Source organism: Grammomys surdaster, unplaced genomic scaffold, assembly GCF_004785775.1.
Source record: "Grammomys surdaster isolate TR1022 unplaced genomic scaffold, NIH_TR_1.0 125849, whole genome shotgun sequence".
NCBI classification, from domain to species: Eukaryota; Metazoa; Chordata; class Mammalia; order Rodentia; family Muridae; genus Grammomys; species Grammomys surdaster.
Genome location: NW_021620675.1, coordinates 2,842,875 through 2,868,499, shown reverse-complemented (window position 1 = coordinate 2,868,499; position 25,625 = coordinate 2,842,875). Strand labels below are relative to the sequence as shown.

The 25,625-nt window shown below is 42.4% G+C and overlaps 1 protein-coding gene across 2 annotated transcripts in view; it reads right to left on the bottom strand.

The window, feature by feature from the left end:
- The window catches only part of Snx27 (sorting nexin 27), a 78,356-nt gene extending 59,463 nt beyond the window's left edge, over positions 1–18,893 (bottom strand). For both annotated transcript variants that reach the window (XM_028789752.1, XM_028789751.1), the window contains exon 1: positions 18,417–18,893. In XM_028789752.1, coding sequence (XP_028645585.1) covers positions 18,417–18,721 — 305 coding nt within the window. In that variant the 5' untranslated portion in view covers positions 18,722–18,893. The remainder of the gene's footprint in view (positions 1–18,416) is intronic.
- Between the last annotated feature and the right edge of the window lie 6,732 nt (positions 18,894–25,625).

Sequence of the window (25,625 nt, the reverse complement as noted above, 5' to 3'; positions counted from 1 at the left end):
AGTTCTGTTCCAAACCATTAGGGCTTTCCCTTCCTGAACAGAATGCTAAGTTTAGTAAGAAGCCATACTGAGTTTTCAGCCATAGACTAGCCTCCTCAGAGCCTGGTATCTAAAACATCCATTTGTATAAACAGAGCAGAAAGGAGCTACCTCAGCTAGCCTCCTCCCTTATTTAGCAATCTAGCCAGTAAATTCAACTGCATATGGCACCGCACATCTGTAAGCTTAGCACTCAGGAAGCTGAAGCAGGAAGGAGGATTACCAGCATGCACTATATGGCAAGACGTTGTCTCAAAAAACTTAGAAAAAGAAAAAACTCTGTGATCCTCCAAACTCCTGACATTTCTCAACCTAAAATTCTAAATATAAGCAAATTCTTAAAAGTAGTGATTTAACCAAAACAGTCAATTCTATACATAAAAATAAAGGGTCTCTTTGTGATGGAAATTCCAATTTACACAATCTGAAAAGAAACAAGAATACGAAATTCCAACTTTTCAAATGTAATTCCTGAAGGTAGAGGCATGAGAATCTCTGCGTCCAGGCCAATGTGAGCTAAGACACCCCACTTTTAAAAAGCCAAACAAGAAAGGAGAGGAGACTGAGAAGGGGTATAGAGCTCAGTAGTGGGGTGCTCGGGGTTCAGTTTAGAGCTGGGGACTGGCAATGACACCGTGCATCAAGACACTGGGATAAACAAGAAACTGAAACCTGAACTTATAGGTTGACAAAGGAGTTCATCCAGCTCTTCAGTCTTAATACTTCTGAGAAAACTCAATTGAAAAGGTTAGAAATCATCACAGAACTCATCAATCCCTAAGAACCTAATTTTAATTTTCCATAAAATAGGAGACCTAAGACATCTCAAAGACTCAAAAATATAATATCCTAGACACTAACAAGGTTGTTTTATGAATTTATCCTCAAATCTCACTACTTTCCTTTGCTTGCGTTGTTTGTTTTTTAGCAGAGCAAATATAGATTTGTTACAGGAAAAAATAACACCCAATGGCTGGGGGCCCCCAAGGGAGGAATGAACACTTTCCCCCAACTTTCCTAGACAGGATCTGACTTTGCAGCCACGCCCTGACTTCAGTTCTGCTGCCGCAGCTCCCTAGTGTAGGCATTACAGCATGTCACCCCATCTTGGGGTACTTTGCTTATAGTCTTGGAAATTAGTGACCCTACAAAATTTGTAGGTAAAAGTGTATTTATGTGCGTGTATCTGTTTTCTAGGGGGAACGTCCACACCTTTCATTGGTTTCAAAAAGGAATATGTGATCTACAAAAAGATTAAAAACTGCTGATTTCAAAATACAACTTCAAGCTGTAAAAAGAAATGAACTGTTCCTTGAGTCTCTCATAAAAATTCTCCCTGGACCTGGCTACGGTGCCATGTACTTTTGATACCAGCACTCTGGAAGCAGAGGTAGGCAGATAGATCTCTACGAGTTCAAGGCCAGCCTGCTTTATATAGTGAGTTTCAGCCAGAGCAAGAAAGTGAGACCGTGTCAAAAATAAATAAATCGAGGAAAGACTCCCGAGAAATGTAAGAGGATTATAAACAGCCAGAGAGCAACAGGGGCAGCCTCAGTTCCCTGTCTTTGTCATCAAGAATGCACTTTCAACTGGCTAACATCCCAAAACCTTCATTAAAAAATAAATACAGACAAGGGGTTGGGATTCGGCTCAGTGGCAGAATACTTACTCAGCTTGCATGACCCCTAGATTCAACCTCCAGCATTACAAAAAGGGACACAAAAAAACAGGAAAGAACTTCTAGTGTTCTGTGTCATATCCTAAACACATTTGCTAATATTTATCTGGATAACTGCCAAATGAATGCTATATGTGCCTCAGCTTAATACAAAGAAAGAAATTCTTTCATTCTCCAAAGAATGAAGTCACTAAAAAATTCCAGACCATCTGATTTGAAACAGGGCCCTCCCTCCTCAGGAATTTCAAGGGCTTCTCAATCATAAAAGTGCTAGTCACAGGCAAGAGAGACAGCTCAGCTGCTACGTGCATGTGTACACTGTTCTTGGAGAAGACTCAAGTTCCGTTCCCAACACCTACACTACGTGGCTCACAACTATACCTCCAGCTCCAGAGGCATATGACACTTCTGGCCTCCGAGAGCACTGGCAATCACACGTATATACCCAAATTCATTCACACACATATACACACTCACACTCAAAAATAATAACTATTTTTTAATGTGCTAGTCATTAAATGTTGGTATGATACACTGTTTTATACAAGAACACTATTAAACCAGGTTCAAGTTAAGTATGGCCCTAAACTTATACAAATCTGAAATATAAATAAATTCAAAATGTAACTTCCATAAAAAGGGGAAGTTTCAGCAGTGCAGACATTTGTTTCAAAGCCTGGGCATTAGGGAGTCAGACCTGCATGGGGTCTGAATACCAGTGATGTCATCTTAGATAAGACCTTACCTTAATATTAGGTAACTCATACGAAAAGCCACCACATATGGCTAAATGAAGTGGCATGAGAACTAAAGGGAGCCACTGATAAAGCTATTAGGACAGTGAGATCCACACAGCAAATGGGCTGGTACAACTGTGTTCTCCATGACAATAAAAATCTCTTCTTCCAATAATTTTGCTTCCCTTCTGTCTTTATAACATAATCTATCAGAAATTCATCTGAAAATAAATGATCACAAAATAAGCAAGCATCAGAGAACCACACAAGTCTGGCTGACAACACAAAAGATGTGCAGTGGGTTAAGAAATACCAACCTATCCTTTCCACAAAGTCAGTATCTTCAATGAACTATCAAAAAGAATTCAACAAATACGTTACTAAATAAATAAAACTGAATGTTAATTATAGAATCCGGAGGGTAAGTACCGAGGCTGGAGGGACAACTCAGCAGTTAAGAGCATTCACTGCTCTCCCAGAGGACCTGAGTTCTGTTGCCAGCACCCACATCCATCAGCTCACAACTGCCTGAACACTAGCTCCTGGGAATTCAACACCCTTTTTTGGCTTCCTTGAACACCTGTGTGCATGGGTGTACATATACATAATCTATATAATACATATACTTTAATAAAATTATGAATAAACAAATACATTTTTCAAAGATGACTCACTTTACAATCCTTTCAACTTCTTCATGTTTGAAATTTTCCATAAGAAATTGCTTTATAATAAAACTCATAAATAAGACCAGAATTTTGTTTATTTGGAAATCTAAGTGATATTCAAATTACATGGATGTTTTCAGCATTGTAAAGATGCACTTGATAATTTTAAAGAAAGCCTCATTTTTACTTTGAGATCAATGTTTAGCTCCAATGGAGACACTTTTAGCTAGCTAATAGAAGTGGCTTCAAATAGTACAACTAAAGTTAGCCAGCTGAGGAAATTACAAAACTAATATAAACACTTCCAGAAGCAGAAGAGAAGTCCTGGTCAGAGTTTATACTCTGCTTCTGAAGGAAGCTGGACAAATGCAACAAGGTTTGGACAAAAACGTAACAAAGCAAACTTTTGTAAAAACCAAGGGAAAGAGCCATTTCTACATCACAATACTATGTGATCCCTTGTGACATGCACGAGTGACTAAATGGCAATTAATGCTTAGAAGCAGTCCTTTAAACACAGCCAATAAACTCATGCAATTGTAAGCAGTAAGATGCTTTCCAACTTCATACATTAAAGCACAATGGCAATGTGCCACAAGAAGAGCCTAAATTTTAAAAAGTGACAAGGACACTAGGAAGAAGGCTAGGTGGGTAATAGCACTTGTTATATAAGCATAAAGACCTGTGTTCAAATCCCACCATCCATGTAAAAAAAAGCCAGGCACAGCTGCAAGGCTGCAAGTGTCTATAGTTCCAATGGTGGAAGATGGAAACAGTGTTGTTATTTTTTGTTTTTTATTTTTTTTGTTAATAAACTAATGCCTGGGAATTATCTTGGTCAGTAAAGTACTTATCTCACAAGCATGAATATCTGAGTTAGATTCCCAAAACCCACATTAAGAAAGAAAGAGAGATCGAAAAAAAGGAAGGAAAGGAGGGAGGGAAGGAAGGAGTGAGGGAGCAAGGGAGAGAGAGGGAGAGAGAGGAGGAGAGAAGGGGAGAGAGGGAGAGAGAGGGAGAGAGAGGGAGAGAGAGGGAGAGAGAGAGAGAGAAGCCTGGCATGCCAGGTATGGTATAGCGCATGCTTTTAATTTTAGCACTTGGGAGGCAGAAGCAGGTGAATTTCTGTGGGTTCAAGCCTAGCTTGGTCTACAGTGAATTCCAGATCAGCAAGCACTGCACTGCAGAATGAGACTCTGTGTGTGTGTGCGCGTGTGTGTGTGCGTGTGTGTGTGTTTGCATGTGCACATGCATACGTGTGCTCAAGTGTGTATGCACATGCATGTCGAGGCCCCAGGTTGATGTCGGGGCCTAAATAGGTATCCACCTTTGCTTTTTAAAGCAGTTTTCTGTCAAATGCTAATCTGGCTAGCTACCTTGCTCAGGAACCCTATGCCTGCACTTTCCAAGGCTGTAACTACAGGTGAGCCCTATACCCATGTGGCATTTATGTGGATTCTGTGGATCTGAACTCTAGTCCTCTTGCTTTTATGGCAAGAGCTTTAACCATTTAGCTACCTTTCCCAGCTTGTACACAGCATTCCCAAAGCTGACACTCAAAGTTGTCCTCTAGTCTCCACATGCATACACACATGCATGCACACCTATGCATGCACACTTGAACATGCATGCACAAATTTTTGAAAAAGTATACTTTATATAGATCAAGGCTATGCTCAATGGTAGAGTGCTTGCCTATCAATGCCCTGGTTTTGGATCCCCAGTACTGCTCAAAATAAGTAAGTTAATTAATTAATTAAGCAAGTATTAAAGTTGAAAATTTAGGGTTGGGCAGTTGTGCTGCACACCAGCAGGCAGAGACAGATGGATCTCTGAGTTCAAGTCCAGCCTGGTCTACAGAGTGAGTTCCAGAACAGCAAGGACTACACATAGAGAAACCCTGTATCAAAAACAAAACAACAACAAAAATCCAAAACAACAACAACAAAAAAAAAAACAGAAAAAGAAAAGAAGAGAAAATTTGGTTGCAAGGAGGGAACTCTGATAGAATCCTACAATCAGGAAGCTGAGGTGGAAGGACAAGAATTCAAGGCTAGCCTGGGCTACACAACAAGTTCAAGACCAGCCTCTGATACATACTGAGGCTCTGTCTCCAAAAAAATATAAAACTTCTAAAAAGAACAGAATAGAAAAGTTCTATGTGATTTGGTGTTTGAAAATGAGATTTTAGATAGAACATTAAAGATATGGTCCATGAATGGGAAAAAACTAGCAAGCTAAATTTTACCTAAAATTTAAAGACTATAAAAGACAGAGAATGAAAACATTTACAAAAACATGTATCCAATAAAGTATCTGTATCTAAATACATGGCAAACTTTTAAAACACAACACCCAAATTATCACAAGTACTTACTTATGGGGGTGGGGGGCAGGGGGATGACACTGTGTGCATATAAAGTCAAGGGATTACTTCTGAGAATCAGTTCTCTCCTTCCACCATATAAGCCCCAGGGCTCAAACTAAGGTTCCTGGGCTTGGTGGTAGCTGAGCCTTCTCCCTGGCCCCACAACCCAAATTAAAAATGGGCAAAAATATCTGGACAGACATCTCACTGAAGATATGCAGATGGCAAATAAATATATGAAATAAAATTCAACATTCATCATGAAGAAATTCAAAATCAAAACAATAGCATGCCCATTAAGCATGGCTAAAATCTAAACTTACCATGTCAAATACCAAATACCAGTGAAGATGTGGGACAAATACAATTGTCCTTGTTGCAAGAATGTAATATGGTAGTCATGTTTTGTGTGGTGGTTTGAATGAGAACAGCACCCAAGAGGCTCACATATTTGTATCCTTAATCCCTGGCTGATGAACTGTTTGGTGAGGATGGAGATGTGGCCTTCTTGAATAGGTATGCCACTAGGCATGGGCTGCCAGGACCAGTATCTGTCTGATCCCACTGCACTCTCCATCTCTCTCTTCCTCCTTCCCTCCCCTTCCCTCCCCTCCCTCCCTCCCTGCCTCTCTCTGTTGCCTGAGCAAAGCTCTCATCTACCTCTCCAGCATCATGTCTATCAGCCTGCCTGCCTGCCTGCCTGCCTGCCACCATGCTCCCTGCCATGGTGATAATGGATTAACCCTCTGAACAAGCAAGCCCCCAGTTAAATATATTTTTGTAAGAGTTGCCTTGGTCATGGTGTCTTTTCACAGCACTAGAACAGTGTCTTTGAAAGGTAAGTTGACAACTTTTTATATACTTTTACCATCCAATCCATCAATCATGCACCTATGTGTTGACCCAGATGAACAGAAAAATTCATATCCACACTAAACTCTGTACACAGATACTTAAAGCATCTTTATTCATAATTGTCCCAAACTAGAAGTATCCAGGATGTCCTTCAATCAATGGATGAATTAGCAAACTCTGGAACATCATATAGGTAAGTATTAATTCAACTATCAAATGAAAATATGCTACTGGGGCTAGAGCACTGATCAGTCACAGGTTTAGTTCCTAACACTCACGTGGCAGCTAACAACAGGTGCACAACGCTATTTGTCAAAACTATCCAACACAGAATGAACTTTGATGTACACAATTTCTGAAACTAAGACAACCCTTAGTCTCCTTAAGTGTTGGGTGTATGACTACAACTGGATTTATCAATTTTTTGTTTGTATACAGGTGTGTGTGTGTGTGTGTGTGTGTGTGTGATTACTAGAGGCTGGAGTTATAGCTTTTATAGGACACACTGCTTAAGATCTAAACGCTGGTTCTCTTATTGCAAAGCAAATGTTCTTAACCACTGATGGATCTCTTCAGCCTTTATCAACTTTTTTTAAATTTTAATTTAATTGTATGGGTACTTTGCTTACCTGTATGTGTACCACTTGTGTACTTGGTGTCATAGAGGCCAGAAGACAGTGTTCAATCAACTGGAACTGGAGTTAGGCAATTTTAAGCCACCATGTGGGTGCAGGGTCCTCTGCAAGAGCAACCAGTGCTCTTAACTACTGAACCATCTCTCCAGCCTTTACCAATACTTTTAAAGCATTTCCAGCCAGGCATGGCGGCACATGCCTTTAATCCCAGCACTCCAGAGGGCAGAGGCAGGCAAAGTTCTGTGAGTTCAAGGCCAGCTTCGTCTATATAGTGAGTTCCAAGACTAGAACTACTCAGAGAGGCCCTATCTCTAAATACAAAACAAAACCAAGTATTTCTAGTCAGAAAATAACACACACAAAAAAGAGTTTTCACAATAGTAAAAACCAGCCCTGGCAAACCTGACTGCCTGTGGGTTAGCACCTGAGGCTCTCAAGCTGGAGGGAGGGAGAATAACTTGCTGCACTGAGACTTTACCTGTGGCTGCGTGTTCTCCCAAAGCATCTGCCTGAGGCAAGGGAAGTACAGAAAGCTCACCTGTTTGTTCTCCAACCTAACACCTCCAACCAGAACAAACAAGGGGTTATTGCTTAGAGAAGGATGAAAAGTTCCTAAGTCTGTAATTACAAGGCAATCAGTTTACAAATACAGGATATATATCTGGAAAATGAATCATATTTGTCAGTCAAGAAAGTAAGTACGATACTTTAAGATATTTTTCAGATTATAAAAATATAATCAAGCTAGAAAAAAAGTTTGGAAATTGGCTATGAAGCCAGCATGACCTTTGTTATCAACAATAAAACCATCTCATTCATCTCACTCCTGCTAGAATACAAAATTACAGGGGCTGTCAATGTGGCTCAGCAGTTATGAAGGCTTATTGCTCTTTTTTTGTTTGTTTTGAGACAGGGTCTCTCTCTCTCTCTGTAGCCCTGGATGTTCTAGAATTTGCTCTGTAAACCAGGCTCAAACTCATAAAAATCACCTGCCTCTGCATCCTGAGTGCCAGGATTAATGGAATGTGCCATGTGCCATCTCACCCAAGCTGAAAATCTGTGTGTGTGTGTGTGTGTGTGTGTGTGTGTGTGTGTGTGTGTCCATGAGGTCTAGAAGGCATCAATGGATTGATCCCCTGGAGCTTGAGTTACAGATGGTTGTGAGTCCCTGCAATATGGGTGCTAGGAACTGCACCTGCACCTTCTGCTAGAGCAGCAAATGTTCTTAACTACTGAACCATCTCTCCAGCCCTAAGGGCTTGTTGTTCTTGTAATTAAATAGCATCTTTTAATATAGATATAGTATAACCCTCAGAGTATATTTTGCAGAAAAACACCTTACATGATTTGAAAATGAGTAAACAAGCAAAAGAAGTGAAAGTGCATTTCCAAACTTTCTAAGATTATCACATCTTCTACAATCTCCATATATTCAGTCTGCCTGAGTTCTAAAAACAGTATACAACTAAACCTAAACAGACACACAGACTTAATAAATTTCTGCTGTATTAAGGACCAATTTCCATATTATTTTCATCAAAGTTCTGTAGTAACCATCCTGAAAGCAGCTGAACAGTACCAACACAAGCAGATAACTCCTACAGAGGTCAGTGAGCAAGTCACTTGGGTACTGAATCGATAGCATACATCGTTTTGGTTTGTTTGTTTGTTTGTTTTGGTGGATGTCTGGTCTTGATCTGAGACACACAAATATATCACATTTTGGATAATGTTAGGGGTATAGCTCAATAGAATTTGAGTATTTTAGCATGCATAGACCCTGGATTTAACCCCAGCACAAAACAAAAACAAAAAAAAAGCTTCAGATAGCTTAAGCAAAAACAAAGTATTTTTTTAAAAGACATTTCTCCACTGGGCAGTAGGTGGAAATGGGAGAACACTGAGGACAGTTAACCTGGTTTGATGTCAGCTTGGACAACCTAATAAAACCAAGCCAGATGTGGTAATGCATTGGGATACAAGTAGAAGAATCAAGAGTTCAAAACCAGCCCAGTGTATTGACGCACACCTCTTTGAGTTCAAGGCCAGTCTGGTCTACAGAGTAAGTTCCAGAACATCCAGGACTACATAGAGAAACCCTGTCTTGAAGAGAGAGAGAGAGACAGAGACAGAGAGACAGAGAGAGAGAGACAGAGAGAGACAGAGAGAGACAGAGAGAGACAGAGAGAGAGAGAGAGAAACCCTGTCTTAAAGAGAGAGAGAGACAGAGAGAGAGAGAGACAGAGAGAGAGAGAGAGAGAGAGAGAGAGAGATATCAAGGCCAGCTTCAGCTAAGTAGTGAGTTAGAGGCCAGTGTGGGCTACTATCACGAACAAATGGAACAAGTGGAACATTTTCACAACAGAAGTTCACTGAACGAAAAACATAAGGACATTCAAACACAGTGCCTCATTCAGCAACTCAAATACTCAAGAATGGGTACATATCCTCCAATGAGGAGCCTTACTTAACTGACAGGGGCAGTACTTACAAGATGACACACATGCTACCTGACACCTAATTAACAGAACCTTACAAAACTGCAGCACTCCTCACATTCCTGACACAGTGAAAATTCACCTTTCTCACGCTGAAGACAGACTTCAGGTACACACTTTAGTACTGTAGTCACCTAAACTCCCAACAAGCTATAATACCAAAACAAAAGATTTAAGAGTGTTTTTTGCATGTGTAAATGTGTGTGTCTCCACACTCGCACATATGAGAGACAACAGAGGTGGCCAGAAGTGGGTATTAGATCCCTGGAGCTGGAGTCACAGGTGGTTGTGAGCTCTCTTGTGGGTCCTGAGAACTGAACTCTGATCCTGCAGGAAAGAAGCTACTGCTCTTAACCCCTGAGCCATGTTTCCGGCACTACCAACAGAAAGGATTTAAATTCAAGGTATCACTGCTTGCAATCAGAGACATAAAGTATCTCTAGAACAAGGTATCATAGTTAGAGCCCAGGAGCATGGAAGGACAAAATGCAATAAACACAGTGATAAGCATAGCACAATCATTTACAACATAAGGTGACAGGAAGCAGACAGTTCAGAAGCTGGCTAGGACTATGGGCAAAGTGCAGGAACAAACGAAAGGTGGCGTCTCATCAGCTGTTCCTAGCACTGGGTGTTAGAGCTTCCTTGCTCTTAGCTCCCTTCTTTATACAGTAGAAGACAGTCAAAGGAGAAAAACAATGGTCTTTCATTCTAATACCGATTTTTCCACTTCAACCTTGGAAATATATTCAACAAAATAAAACCAAAATTTGTATGGGTACAAATATATACACAACTATATTCCTAGCACATAAGAACAAAATCCAGACTTTTTAGCCAGGTGGTGGTGGCACCTGCCTTTAATCCCAGCATAGGCAGGCCAATCCCTAAGTCTACAGAGCGAGTTCTAGGACTGCTAGGGCTATACAGAGAAACCCTGTCTTGGGGGTAAAAAAATTCCAAACTTGTTGGCACTGCTTTCAAGGCTGCTTTGTATCTCATTTTACCCATCCTTCCCAGTTTCTATGCCCCAACAGTGAGTTGAGGGCCCCTGCTACCCTAGAACTTCCCACATCTTCCTCCCTTTGGTCAGGCCCTCACCCTATGAAACCCTTCCTCTTTCTCTACTACTGAAATACTTGTTCTTCAATCTCATAAATGCTTTACGTAGGAGCCAGGGGAAACTCTGGGGAAAAGCAGTTACCTTGAAAGCCGAGCACCCCAAGTTCAATCCCAGGAAGCCACGGAAGGAGAGAACTTACTCCTGAAAACTGTCCTCTGACCTGCACTCACATGGGCACACGGGCTCACTCACTGTCACATGTTCACAATACACATTTTTTAATTATATAAAAGCTTTCTGTGAACTGCCAATCTTCTTAAGCAAATCCACTCTTTAAATTCCAACAGTTTCTCACTCACCTCTGTGGTGATTTAAATATGCTTGGCCCAGGGAGTGGTGCTACTAAGAGTGTAACCTTGTTAGAGTAGGTGTGGCCTTATTGGAGGAAGTCACTGTTGGAGTAGCTTTGAGACCTTCCTCCTAGCTGCCTGAGAGATTCAGTCTTCTCCTGTTTATCTTTGGAACTAGATGAAGAACTCTCAGCTCCTCCAGTGCCACACCTGCCTGGATGCTGCCATGCTTCCCACCATGATGATGGACTGAACCACAGAACCTGTAAACCAGCCCCGACTGAATGTTGTCCTTTATAAGAATTGCCTTGGTAATGGTGTCTCTTCACAGCAACCCTAACTAAGACAACCTCCATTACTTCATTTTCCTTTTTTTACCGAATAAACTGTTTCTAGTACCTCCCCCAACTCAGGGCAAGCTTCTCGAGGGCTTACAGCCAGACATACTGACTCACAATCCTAATGATACCTGACATAGTTTAGTGCCTAAGAGTGAATAAAAACAGTCCATACAAAGTAACAGTGGGCAGGGAAGTAGGTTGATAGCTAAATCACTGTGTTTAGGGATGCAGATAAGCTCATGGGTGGTAGACTACCTGCCTATCACCCATGAGGCCTAACATCCTCAGGATGAACAAATCAGTGTTTTCAGAGTGTGAACATGGTCCAATGAGCATTCAAACAAAGAGTGACCAGTGGGCTGGCAAGATGATGGCTCACTGCAAAATGCCCATGCCTGGAAGGCCAGCCCTGAGTTCTAGCCTCAAACTCACACAAAGGTGGGAAGAGAGAATGTGGACTCCACAAAGTTATATTCTGCCCTCCACACACATGTTGAAGTACAACATGTATTCTGATAAATAAAAAATTTTAAAGACATTGCTTTAAAAAAAAGTAAAAACTTGACTACTGTACAAAAAAAAAAAAGACAAACAGTTAATAGCTTTTGTGGTTTACTTTGGGTGGCACTTGATGCTGGTTTGTACACTGAGTGTAATATAAAAGTGATGTGTACACTGAGTTGTAATATAAAAGGTATTACAAGTCTGGCTTTCTGCTTTGTTTTATTTTAGAGGGTTGGGTAGTTTTGTTTTTGAGATAGGATCTCTCTATGTAGCACAGGCTGGTCTAAAACTCAAGATCCACTTATATCCCAGCTTTCTGAGTCCTACAAATACAAACTTTCCTCAAGGTTCTTGAAAAGGGTGGGTGGGTGGGTTGGTTGGTTGGTTGGTTGGTTGGTAGGTTGGTTGGTTGTTGGTTTTCTGAGACAGGGTTTCACTGTGTAGCCCTGGCTGTCCTGTAACTTACTATAGAGATCAGGCTGCTCTGGAACTCAGAGAATCTGCCTACCTCTGCCTTCTTAGTGCTGGGATGAAAGGTGTGTGTCACTATCATCAGGCCTGGTTTTTTGAAAGGCTTTTAACACTGCCTAAAAACTGTTTCTTTGCCAGTTAAACAGAATGAACCTACCTGGCTCTAAATTACACTACAACAGTCTTTGTCAGTAATGTCATCATCCACTGAATACATTCAGCATGGATTTTGTTCTTAAAGCACTTTGTTATGATCATAAAGTCTTTGCTTGTCAGTTAAATCTCAGTTGGACATGATGGCACACACCTTTAATCCCAGCACTCGGAAGGCAGAGGCAGTTAGATCTCTGAGTTCGAGACCAATCTCATCTACAGAGGGAGTTCCAGGACAGCCCAGTCTATACATAGAAAAACCCTGTCACAAAAAAAACAAAGACAAAAAAAATCCAAAGTCAGTTAAATCTCTCTGCTTATCTAGCATTTCATAAAAATTATTCCCATTGAGACTTAGCTTCTAAAATACTTATCAGCAAGTGCATGGTAATGAACCCTCACCTAAAACAAAATTAACTAATAAACTAGTAGTGGCTGAAAGACAATTGTTTACCACAAATTAAAGACTAGCCCTTATGCAACTAATCAGTCTTTCTTTTGGGGGTGGGGGGTGGAAGGGTAAAGGGGTTTAGACTAGTCCCTCTATATAGCCCTGGTTTGCCTGGAACTCAGTATATACACCAAGCTAGCCTTGAACTCACAGAGATCAGCCTGCCTTAGCCTCCCGAGTGCCAGGATTAAAGGCATGCACCATACCTTTACTTAGCCACAGCAACCCATAAAAATGATTTCTGAGGGAAGGTGATGTAGTTTTCAAGTTTACTATTATTTGTTTGTACCCTCACTACATGAGACTAAAAGTATTCTTAAGTAACAAGAATGACCGTCATGTTCCCTCTGCTGGCAATAAAGAAAAACCAGCAATAATATAGGAGCAAATAAAGTTTGCTTTAGACCCCAGCCTCTGATACAAATTAACATGAGATAAAGGATAAATAAAAAAATGCAAGTTACATATCACAAATATTCATTTATAGGAACATAAATTGATTTTAAATAGCTAGTTACCATCAAGAATAGCTGACTATCCAGAGACCCCACCCTAGCTGTGGAGCTATTGGCAGCTGATGGCTGCTACTGGAGAAGGAAGTTACCTTCTTGAAAATTATGGCCACTGGGAGGTTCCCCTTGCCCCAGTGAATGACCTACATCCATGCCCATATGAACAACACTGACTGCTGTTGGACTGAGTGGGTTAAAAATTATCTAATTAATTAGTTACAGAAGGAGGACATGAAGTTGGGAAGGAGATATCGTGGGGATGGGAGGGGGAGATCCTGTGGAAGAGCTAGGGTAAATATGATCAGGATACAGGTGTGAAACTTCCAAAGAATAAATAAAAATTAAGGAAGTTGACGGTTAACAGTCAATAACCAAAACAAACTTTTAACTAAGAAAGCATCCTAAGACCTGGATTTAATTCTGGGTGCCACTCAGGGCAGACTCTTCTTACAACACAAGGATAATTTTACTCCTATCCACTGTATTCAAGTATTCACTGAAGAAAACCAAGGTTCCACTACAGATTTGGCTAAGGACTCAATAAACATAATAGTTAACACGGTCCCTGCCCTGAGGAGCTTTAAACCTTTCCATCCAGAAGGCTGTCCTGAAGTTCAAATGAACACATATTGCACTGCAAACTGTAACACACCACAGACACTGATTATCATCATTTGTCTCTTAACCATATATCTTTGCTGCATGACAACAGCAAAATCCACTTAAGTAGGTACAATTGGACAGACTACTTGGTGAGGAACTGTCTTCCCCTTAGTTTGGAATTCAGGAGCTTAATAAATCACTATGTGTTAGCAAAGTCCTAGCTAGTGGCTCCCAGTATAACCATACTGATAAAGCACACTGAGCTGAGAACAACCTAGAATAGTCCATTAACTATCATGCTGTTCAGGAAATGTGGCTTAGCATGTGACTTCCATTCCCTATACCTGGCAAAGGAGTGACAAAGATTTCTAGTCTTATGCAAGACCCACGGAATCACAGCCATTAAAGATTAGTGTGCCTGCATCTGTGATTCTGGCTAGGGCCCCAAGTGAGCCTCATGCATATCAAGTGTGAGGACTTTGCCATAAGCATTCCCTTTGCTCAACAGTCATTTCGATCATTATTATCCACGTCTAGCCGGAAAATCTGAACCAAAGAGGGAAAAATCCGTCAATTCTTTTATAAAGGTTCTTAAGAAGACACTCAATGTCTCATGACTCACTCAACTGTAAAAAACATTATCAAATTCTTTGTCAAATTATTTTCAAAAATTCACATGAAATTAAACAAAAAATGACCCTCAATAAACAAACTGCACAATATAATTTATCTTATGTTTTAACCTTAACAAGGAAAAGCTGATAGATATATTATTAGGTAGCTACTAAGAAGAGAAGCATATACTGTCTAGCATAAATACATGATGATTTTTGAATGCTAACAAGCCAAGCCTTAAGAGTTTGTACTTGAAATTCACACTCTCCAGAGCAGGTTTGGCAGGTAAAAGTACTGGCTTGTGCAAGCCTGACCACCTGAGTTCGATTCCTGGAACCCACTTAAAAGCTGGATGCACTAGGAGAAACATTTTTAACCCCAGCCACCCTTATGGGGAGAAGGTAGAGACAGGAGACTCCGCCCTAACTTAGAGAACTAACTCCTCAAAGTGAGTCCTGTGCATGTGTGTGCATGCGCATGCACGCGCACACACACAACACACACAAAGATTCCAGGATCAAGTCAAGAAAGGCCCACAAACACAATCTCAAAAACTGTAGGCTGCTCCATACCCCACTGCAAACAGCAACTCCCAAAGGCAACTCTCAGGAACCCAAGTGTCCTCAGGCCTACTTCAACCTTATAGAGATTAACCTGAAGTCAGTTATCTCACATACCATATAATCAGTGCAAAGATATATTTATTTTGGTTCTATTTGTTGAAAGCATCTTTCATACTCTGGCCTCAAGGTACATGCACATCAAAGGGAAGGCACGCAGAACACATTACACTGGGAAAAATTACAAGGTGGAGACTAAAAGTGTTAGTCAAGAAAACTTTCCATCTGTATAAATTTAGAGCCCAGAGGGCTTCTTCATACTGTAGTACCAAGCCCTGCAACATGACTCTAGCCAACCTTGAAAGGAAAAAGGAGAAAGTGAGCCAATACTGGCTCCGTTGAGTTTAACAATTACCCAGGATTCAGTGAGCCTCAGTAAGCAGACTCTGAGAGCAACACAAAGAAATGGCTCCTCTTGCTGACGGTCAAGTCTCGACTCACTCACGTCGGTTACTGCTCTTTCTCACCTCTACCAGTTGTCCAAACAAGTGCAACAAGACAACTGGAGTAAGAGCTGTCTGCACATGGGAAAAGAGTTTAAAATAGGGAGAAATCTCAAACCGCAATTATCAAGGCCCAGACACCTGCCTGTGACTTGGTACACAATGAAAAAGCTATACAGTAATAATCAACCTATCCCCAATTCAGACCCCATCACCTTTCATCAACATGAAAAGCTTTACTGGAACAACTGAAAGGTTAATTAAGAACTTGGGTAAGACAAATTGAAAAGCTAAGGCTGGGAATTGTAGTTCAGTCAGTAGAATGCTTGCCTAGCAAGCATGAAGCCCTAAATCCCTGGGTTCCATCCTCAGCACAACATAAACCCAACAAAGTGGCAAAGACCTGTAATCCTAGCACTCAGCAGGTGGAGGTTAGGACGACCAGAAGCTCAAGGTCTTCCTAAACTACATATAGAGTTTGAGGCCAGCCTGGGCTACATGAGACTCTGCCTCAAATATATAAATAAATCCCTAAAGTTAGTGGCTGACTTTTTTCTCCTCTTACTTGAAAAATCTAAGGAAATGGGAAAGTTATACAGAAGTCTCAGAAGTTATAAACTAGCTTAAAATTGCTAGTTACTTTCTATTACTTCTACAATGGTACCATAGTTTCAAATAATTTTGAATTTTGAAAAAGAGTTTTGAATCAGAATACGAAAAGCTGAAAGGGTACAAAACCAATACCATGAAGATTGTTTTATCATTACCAATCTTCCAGAAAGAATGCTCTAGGCAGTATTTCTTTTCCCCTGCCACCAAAAATTACAGAAATTTCTCTCACCACCAAGGACAGTACCAAAGACATTAGCTTCTACTTCCTAGGCTCCTGTTCTCTCACAGGGACTACAGGGTCTCTCAGATCTTCTGTGCAATGACCCGCTTACAGCTGGGGTCTCTACTGCAGAATGTAGTAAGAGTAAAAAGCGTAAACACTCATGGTAGACAATACTAGCTGTAGTTTCATCGCTTTGAATCCTATACAGCAAATGGCCTAGAACTTTAATACACTTATAACTTTATATATTTTAAAACTAAAAATAAAGAGCTGAATCAAAGTTAATTTCCAAAGGGAAAGCAAAATGACAATTCTAAAAGTTTCTATCAGAAGAAACCATCAGCCCCAACTTTTGAGTTTTCTAAAAAATAAATACCTAGTACCCAGTTAAAAGGCATCAAAGTCATTACTGTATTCAGTATCTTAATGCTACCCACAAAGACTAAAAATATACTACCAGAAAATATTAGAAAATAGCCTGTAATATATTAAAACAAAACAACAACAAAAAAACCCAAATGCATCTCTTTCCAGAAAGGTCAGAAGAATGTATAAGCTCTCCAAACTCATGCATCAGTGAGCGACTCTTTCTTGAAGTGGAAATTATTAGGAAACAGAGTAAGAGTAATGGGCACAAAAATGAGGGGGTGGGGGCTCCTCTACAAAGACAGACTTTCAAGATACTGTAAGTGCAGCCTTACATGAATCTGTTTTACAAAATGAAAACAGACAGCTGTGGAACTTACAATTAAAATAAAATGCTTAAAAAGAAGAAAGACTTCTGTGGGTAAAGTCCATCATGGAAGGCGAGAGCCTGTGTGGTGGTGGAATACAGTACAGACGCAGTAAGGAGAGAAGTCCAGGATTGAAGGGGAATAGAGACAGTGAGCGCACACAGCACCAACGAGTCAACTAACAACCACGATACAAATTTAGGGCAAAGTACAAAATCACAACCACAACACAGCTTAGGGCAGTGGAGGTCTGCGTTCAAACTGCAAAGACAAGATAACATCCCTGGAGCTTTAAGCGAGGTAGTGGTGACAAGTGAGCTTGAACAAGTTCCATGAAGGAAGACTGCAGCAGAAGATGGGTTGCAACAACAGAAGGGGCCTTAAAAAGAGAAGGGAAAGAAAGCTATGTGGAGGAATAAGATAAAGTGTAGGATTGCAACAGCACAGAGCAGGAAGAAAACGGAGAGGCAAAGACCTGAGGCGATTGCGGTCTGGGGGAAGTAGGAGCTAGGAGAGCACTATTAAACCAAACTCCAAGGTGTGAGGAGTGGTGCACGTGGGGAGTCGGGAGCCAGAAAAGGGTCTACTTAAAAGCTATGTGGCCATGGAGAACCTAGCTTGAAAATCAGGCTGCAACCCCTCCCCCAAAATACGCATGCGATAAGGTATACTCGAGATGGTATGACTACAAAGAAGAGGGGAGAAAAGGCCAAGTGGTAGATGCAAAAATGTCGGTGTGCTTTATCATAACGGGGAGTAACTAAGGGAGGGGTGGTGGTGGAGGGTTAAGGTGGGGAGAAATGATGCCTCCAGAGGAAAAATGAGCTGACCACAGGTCCCATCGGGTCTAGAGGGCAGAAGGGGCAGTTCACAAGGTCTGAGGGGAGTGGCAGAGACCAGGAAACTATGATGCTAAAGATAAAAAGTTGGAGAGGACACAGTACTGGCTAGGTCGAAAAGGAGACTCCCTCAGCAAGAGGCAGAAAGCGGCATGCTTTAGAAGGCAAACGGGTTGAGAGCAGCCAAAGGCATGAGGACAGCGAGAGAGCACTGGGATGGTGGACAAGAGCGCAAACTGGAGACGCCAGAAAAGCAGGAGGCTCCAAGCCGGGCCGCGAAGGCCCGCGGGGGGCGAGGGTCGCGGCAGGCTCTCGAGCTAAGAGAGGTGCGGCCTGGGTGACAGGGTGCGGGGCCAGGACAGGCGAAGGGTAGGAGGACGGGGCGTGGCGGCCGCGATACTCACACCTCCAGGATGCGGTCCCCCTTGCGCACCCCGGCCCGGTCGGCCGCCCCCCCGGGCAGCACGGCGCTCACATGCTGCAGCGGCGCGTACAGCTCCCCGTTGATGCTCCGCAGTTGCCCGCCCTCGCTCACTTGGCCCCGCACGTTGAAGCCGTAGCCGGATTCGGACTTGACAATGCGCACGACCCGCGGGCCGCCGCCTCCCCCGCCACCGTTCCCGGCGCAGTGGAGCCCAGACCCCCCGCCGCTGCCTCCATTCCGGTGCGGGGCTGAGGGGTGAATCCCTTCCCCGTCCTCGTCCGCCATCTTGCGAGCAAGCGAGCGGTCCCCCGCCCCCCTACGCCTCCACTCCTCCTGCGCGCGCCCGCCCCCTTCGGCTGCCGCGCGACCCCGGCGCGCGCCCACTCCGCCGACCGCTGGAGCTAGTCAGCCACCGCGCTGCAGGGGGGGGAAGGGGGAAAAGGGGAGCAAGGCGGGAGAAGCAGACGGTTGGGCGCTGCAGGGCCTCCTGGGAGATGTAGTTCTGCGAGTGATGCATAACGCATCCGGGTTCAAAGCCTTCTGGGAGTTGTGGTTTATTGAGCTTTGGCCTCTGGTTGAGTTTACTTGGTTGGTTGTATGGTGAGCATCTTCTTTTGTTTTGTTTGTTTGTTTGCTTGGTTTGTTTTGGTTTTTTTCGAGACAGGTTTTCCCTTTGTAGCCCTTTCTGTCCTGAACTAGCTCTGTAAAGCAGGCTAGTCTCAAACTCAGAGATCCACCTGTCTCTGCCTCCTGATTGCTGGGATTACAACTGACCACTAGTTGATGATTCATTGCAGTCTTAAATTGGTCATTCATTTGTATATTCATCTTGTACGGACGCCCCAGCAACCAAGTTATACAACCAGATCGTGAATTCGGTTCCTTATTTCAAGTATTAGGAAACGGAACTTTAGCCAGGCAGTGGTGGCGCACGCCTTTAGTCCCAGCACTTGGGAGGCAGAGGCAGGCGGATTTCTGAGTTCGAGGCCAGCCTGGTCTACAGAGTGAGTTCCAGGACAGCCAGGGCTATACAGAAAAACCCTGTCTCGAAAAACCAAAAAAAAAAAAAAAAAAGGAAACGGAACTTTAGCGTGGCCAAAGTCAATCAGCAATTATGCAATAGGATTTAAAGCTCAACTATTTTTGCACAACTTTCTTTTCTATGTATTGAAACTTCACAGCTATATACAGACATACAAAAAAGCATGTGTGTAGGGAAACAACAACCTCCATGATTTAGAACTGGACATTAAAGTGGTCAATAATTTCAATTTAGCATGAGTTTTTAAGTTGCTTTTAACTCATTTATTTCATTTCTCCCAATAGCACTAGAGAATTCTTTGAAAACATGCAATCGATGTTTTTGGATATCTACTGAGATATAAACTTGATGGTGCTGGATGCCTGGTGACAGCAAGTAAGGACAGAAATGATGCACATAGCAAGCTAAGCATTCACTGCTCCAGTCTGGTGTTTGATTTCCCCCTACTGGTAAGGTCACTAGTTAATTCATTCCTGTTTAGTAGATGCTGTAGAATACACAATGTTCCACAAAGCAAAGACAAAGGAAACAGAATCAGCTTCTACATGTATCATCAGTTCCTCCCCACCAAGCACCATGTAGATAAAGAGCTCTGATGAATGGTGTTCCCCTAAGGTGCCTAAGATGCACAGCTTCGAAAGGTTGCCATTCTATAGAAAGTAAACTTGTTCTTTGTCCTGAAGGGAGACATTACTTCATCTCCCAAAGCCACATCTTAACACAACCCCACAACCCTGAGAAATAACCCAGAGATAACCAGCCAGGAGTCTGCCTTCTTAGCATCCAGCAGAAGATGAATAGAAGCACCAAGAACTATCTTTCTCAACACTATTATGTACCAAATCTTTACATCTGTAGCTCATTAACTCTTTACAACACTAGCACAGTCCCTATTCTTTAGCTGAATAAAGATACAGGGAGAGGTTACAGGAGGAAAAAATCACGAACCTAAAAGAAGCAGTAGGACAGAAGAAGCAGTAGGAGGATTAAGAGATTTCGAAACATACTGAATGGAGACACAAAGTCACTACCATATATATGAAGGTTTAAAAAAAAAAGAGGTTTGAGTTATAACAAAAAGAATAAAGGTGACCTTGTTTCACAACAAAACTGATGAAGACTCTTGGTTAGTTTTGAAATACTGAAATAATAAAGATGAAATAAGTTTTGCTTCAACATAATGATGGAATCTGGTTTGGACATGAATCGTTTATTTTGAATTGAGTACTAGATGGAAATAACTTGCTGCTAAAAGAACTAGTTGTTTTTGGCAAGCCTGCATCTTTAATCCCAGCACTCAGGAGGCAGAAGCCAGCCCATCTCTGTAAGTTGAGGCAAGCCAACCAGGAGCTAGATGCTAATATTCTGTCTCAAAAACAAAAACCTACTTGTCTTTATTTCTTTCTTTATTTAAAAATATACTGAAAGTGGGAGGGCTGGAGAAATGGCTCAATGGTTAAGAGCACTGGCTGCTCTTCCAGAGGTCCTGAGTTTAATTCACAGCAACCACATGGTGGCTCACAACCACCTGTATTGGGATCTGATGCACTCTAACATCATGCAGGCATACATGCGAATTGAGCACTCATATACATAAATTGTAATGTACTTATATATAAATACATATTCTTACATATATATATATATATATATATATATATATATATATATACACTGAATGAGGCTAACAGTGTCAGCCAGTAGGTAGACCATTTGCCTTTAGCATGCAGGAAGCCTAGCAGCATATAAACAAGATGTGGTGACACACTCCCAGCACTCAGAACATAGAGGTCCTAGGAAAATCAGAAGTTCAAGGTCGTCATCCTCAGCTATATATCAAGTTCAAGGGGAGCCTGGGCTATAAGAGATCCTTTTTAAATATATATTTTTTCAGTACATACACACACAACACACAAATATATACATATGTGCACACATACCCACACGGATTGAATGGACATTCTGTTCTAGGCTTTTTAACAATGGTGAGAGACGCACACATAAATGAGATACCTACAGATTACAGTTTTGGGTAGTCAAACTGCACCTGCCCTTCATGCTGCATCTTCATTCCTCAGAGTCCGTTTCCACTCACACACCTGGGCAATAACACTTTTGTGAAGGTAAGTCATTGCAGTATTGTTTATACTCACAGTAGCTTGGACTAACAACAGTCATTGGGTAAAATCCACAATGGAATGAATCACTTTAAACAAACAAACAAAACCCAAAGAAGCTCTTCGTGGTACGACATGAAGTGAGCTCACAGGGATTGTGCACAGCGAAGCGAGAGTAGGACAGAGCACAGACGTAATATCCTCTGTGTATAAATGAGGAACCGTATAGCTCAGTATCTTTAGAAATACAAGAAACTGGTAGCATCGATTGCTGCTAGGAAGGGATTCTGGACAGCTGGGCTGGGGACAGGAGTAGGAGAGAGACTTTTCTCATTTCCTTAACTCTTCTCTAACTTTCAAACTTTCAGTCGAATGAAAACCAATAAGGGGAAAACCAATAGCTCAATGGCACGGTGCTTGCCTAGCATGCAAGAAGTCCTGGGTTTCAGCTCTCACACCACTGAGTATCACACCAATGCCAGGACTAGGCAGATGGAGGCAGGAGGATCTGAGGTTCAAGGTAATCTAGGCTGCTAAGCAAGCTCAAGGCCAGTCTGGCTTGGGGACGCTGACTTATTTTAAAAGCCTAATTAATTAGCTAACTAAATGAGCCAGCAATGAGGGTTTACACCTGTAATCCTAGCACTTGGAAAAGAAAGGCAGGAGAGTTATCACAAGTCCAGAGTGAGATCTTGCCTCAAAAAGACATAATTAATTTTAGAAAAGATCAAACTGAAAGACAAGGTGGGCATATCATAATAATTAGAAAATAAGGGCCAAGGTGATTGTTCAGTGGTAAAGGTGCCTACAGCCAAGCCAGCAACCTGAGTTCTCTCCCTGGGACACCAAGGGAACCACCTTCACAAGATGTCCCCTGACTGAGACACACGCAGAAAGAAATGTAATCTAAAAATATGTTTAGCTGGGCGGTGGTGGCACGTGATTTTAATGACAGTATTTGGGTGGGCAGAGGCAGGCCAATCTCTGTGAGTTTAAGGCCAGGCTTGTCTACAGAGAGAGTTCCAGGACAGCCAGTGCTACACAGAGAAACTTCCCTCAAAACAAAACAAAAACAACATGTGCAAGCATATGTGTGTGCGTGTATATGCTTATGTTTGTGTGAGTGTGTGTGTGTGTGTGTGTGTGTGTGTGTGAAGATAAGTTGCCAAGCCCATGCGGTGGTACATACATGTATTCCTAACACTGGAGAACTAGATTCAAGAGTTTTAGGCCGGTCTCACTGAGTTACTTACTGAGTTCAGGGCCAGCTTGGGCTACATGAAATCTCTTAAAAGTTCATAGCCTAGGAGTCAAGATAGCAAAAGACAAAACAATACTAACAGTTAAATCACAATGAGAGATAAGACAGACGCCTTCAAGCATCTGTAGGTGAGGGCATAGGGAGATGTGGTTACACATGAGACACAGCAGAGAATGATGGTGGGGGATGTTGAGGTCCGAAAGAATATCAGTGTAGTGTGGGAATGTGCTGCTCAGTAGGACCGAAGCCGAGGAATCAGGGCTGGAAGACACCAGAGTTAGAACTTGGGAGGCTCCAGAAACTGGTGGATATTGTTTGTGCCCAGGAACTGGCATTTCATTCCTAAGAATCTAGGGGTCTTTGAATGCTTCTTGAACAGATTAACCACATTATCAAACTTGGACTTCGGAAAAGTTCATGCTGCAGGATGTGTGGAGAATGAATTGAGATAGATAATTAAGAAGCAGTTGCAGTGATTCGGGAGAATAAATGGGACTCTAACTAGGGCAGTAGCAGAGGGGATACAAGGAGGGAGGTGTGGAAGAGGAGAGACTCAGAGCCTGGGGAGGATCTCAGGTACTGTGGCACAGGGGGAAGCGGTGGTACACAGTCCCTCAAGCAAAAGAAGAAAGAGAAGAGACACCGTGTTCACTTGGAGCCTAGTGGACTTGAGGAGCCTGTGAGAGGCCCAAGATGATTTGTCAAGTCATGATTGGACACTGGAGACTGGGCCACTGCATAGATTTGGGAGGCCTATGGTGACAAATGACAGTTAGGTAGACAATACTTTACTCTAAGCTAAGCAGAGTGCTGAAAACAGAACCCAGGAAATGCTCTCTCCCTCTAGCCACTTTGTAGAAGGCTTGAAGAGCAAAGAGACCTGTGGAAGTCTAAGAGGAATCAGAGACCTGGGACTCTGACACCACAGAGTCTGGGAAGTCAGTGACGCTGTCTTCAGCATCGGACTTGGACCATTCATTGTTTGCAGAGCACGTCCCTCATCAGAGCCCCATTTACCCTGACAAAGGCTCAGATAACAGCAGACCTGCTAATTAACCCAAGACTGAACCTTGAACTGGAGTGTTCTGACTAAAGCCAGGCCACTCTCTTTCCTCTGTCCACCTTCTTCTTCTTTTGTTTGTTTGTTTGTTTGGTTGGTTGGTTGGTTGGTTTTTCAAGACAGGGTTTCTCTGTGTAGCCCTGGCTGTTCTGGAACTCACTCTGTAGACCAGGCTAGCCTCGAACTCTTGAACTCAGAAATCTGCCTGCCTCTGCCTCCCAAGTGCTGGGATTAAAGGCATGCGCCACCACCGCCCAGCTCTGTCCACCTTCATGATTGAATAAGTTCTCCCTGCTTCCTGTGACCTGCAGGAGCAGTGGGGTCCATCACCCTTTTTAAGCAGGGATACTTAGGTGGAAAATCCACCTCTGCACGTCTGCTCACATAGCCTTTTGGTCGTAGATGTTTTACCTTTTTCCTTCTCAGGACTCTCATCCAAGCCCTAGCTGAAGTCTCTCTCCAGTTTCCTAATAACTGCTGCTCTCTCTGACGGTTCCCTTTTCTAAATCCCTGAGGCAAATACAGTTCCGGATGACCCCTTAATGAGTCATGCTCTTGTGTAACCCCCACCCTTGAAGGTAAGTAGAATCCATGACTTGCTTCTGGGCAATAAAATATGCCAAAGTTGACAGCTGTGTCACACCCATGATTCTGCTGTGTCAAGTAATGCTGCTTCTTAGCAAGACTGGTCCTGCTGGCTTTGTGGAAGGTTCAGAACCATGTAGGAGGCAAGCCACATACATAAAGCCACAAGGGACTTCAGGACCTGAGTGGTTCTTGGGGACAGAAAGAAAATAGGTCCCTCTATCTTATATCCTCATAAAATTCTGCCAACAACCACATGACACGTGGAAGAGGATCCAAGCTCCACAAAGAAACAGTCTAGAAGCACCTTGATTGTAGCCATGTGATATCTGAATAGAGGACCCAAACAAGTTGGGCCAAGATAGACTCTTGATACCAAGCCCTCCAGTATGAGGAACAGCTGTTTTAAGCTGCTGGGTCTGTAGCAACAAAAACAGCAGAAGAAAAAATCAGTATAACCTCTTACTGCATTTATGGTCAGCAAAGCTCAGTTTAGAACATGACAGCAAGTATTTAGCTGGACTTTACCCTTCCAAGCTGAATACAAGCTTCTGGAAATCAGCAAACTGGTCCCATGCGGTTAAGAGCACTTGTTCTTGCAGAGGACCCGAGTTTGAGTTCCAACATCCACATAATGCCTCACAACTATCCATAACTTCAGTTCCGCAGTATCACATACCCTCTTCTGACATGCAAGGGCACCAGACATCCAAGTGGTGGTACACAGACATACCTGTATGCAAAACACTCATACACAAAGGAAAGCTAGCAAGTTCCCAAGCAGTCACCTTCCTAGTGTTCTCTCTTGTCCCACGTGCTACTATGCTAACCAATCATTGACAACAGCAACAACAAACACAACTACCATGGCTAGTTTAAACTAGTCAAGACTCTTCCTGGAGCTAAAATAGGGCTGTCCCTGAATTTATAGCTTCCAGTGAATGCCAGACTCAAGTTGGAGTTCTGCAAATACAAAAGGTGGGAGCAAGAAGAGATAGAAGGGTGGGTTTTGAGAAGCTTCTATACGATGCCACTTCATCTCCATATAGATACTAAAAAAAAAAAAAGAATTTGCAGGATACTCTAATTTAATCTCCCTCTCCCTCTCCCTCTCCCTCTCCCTC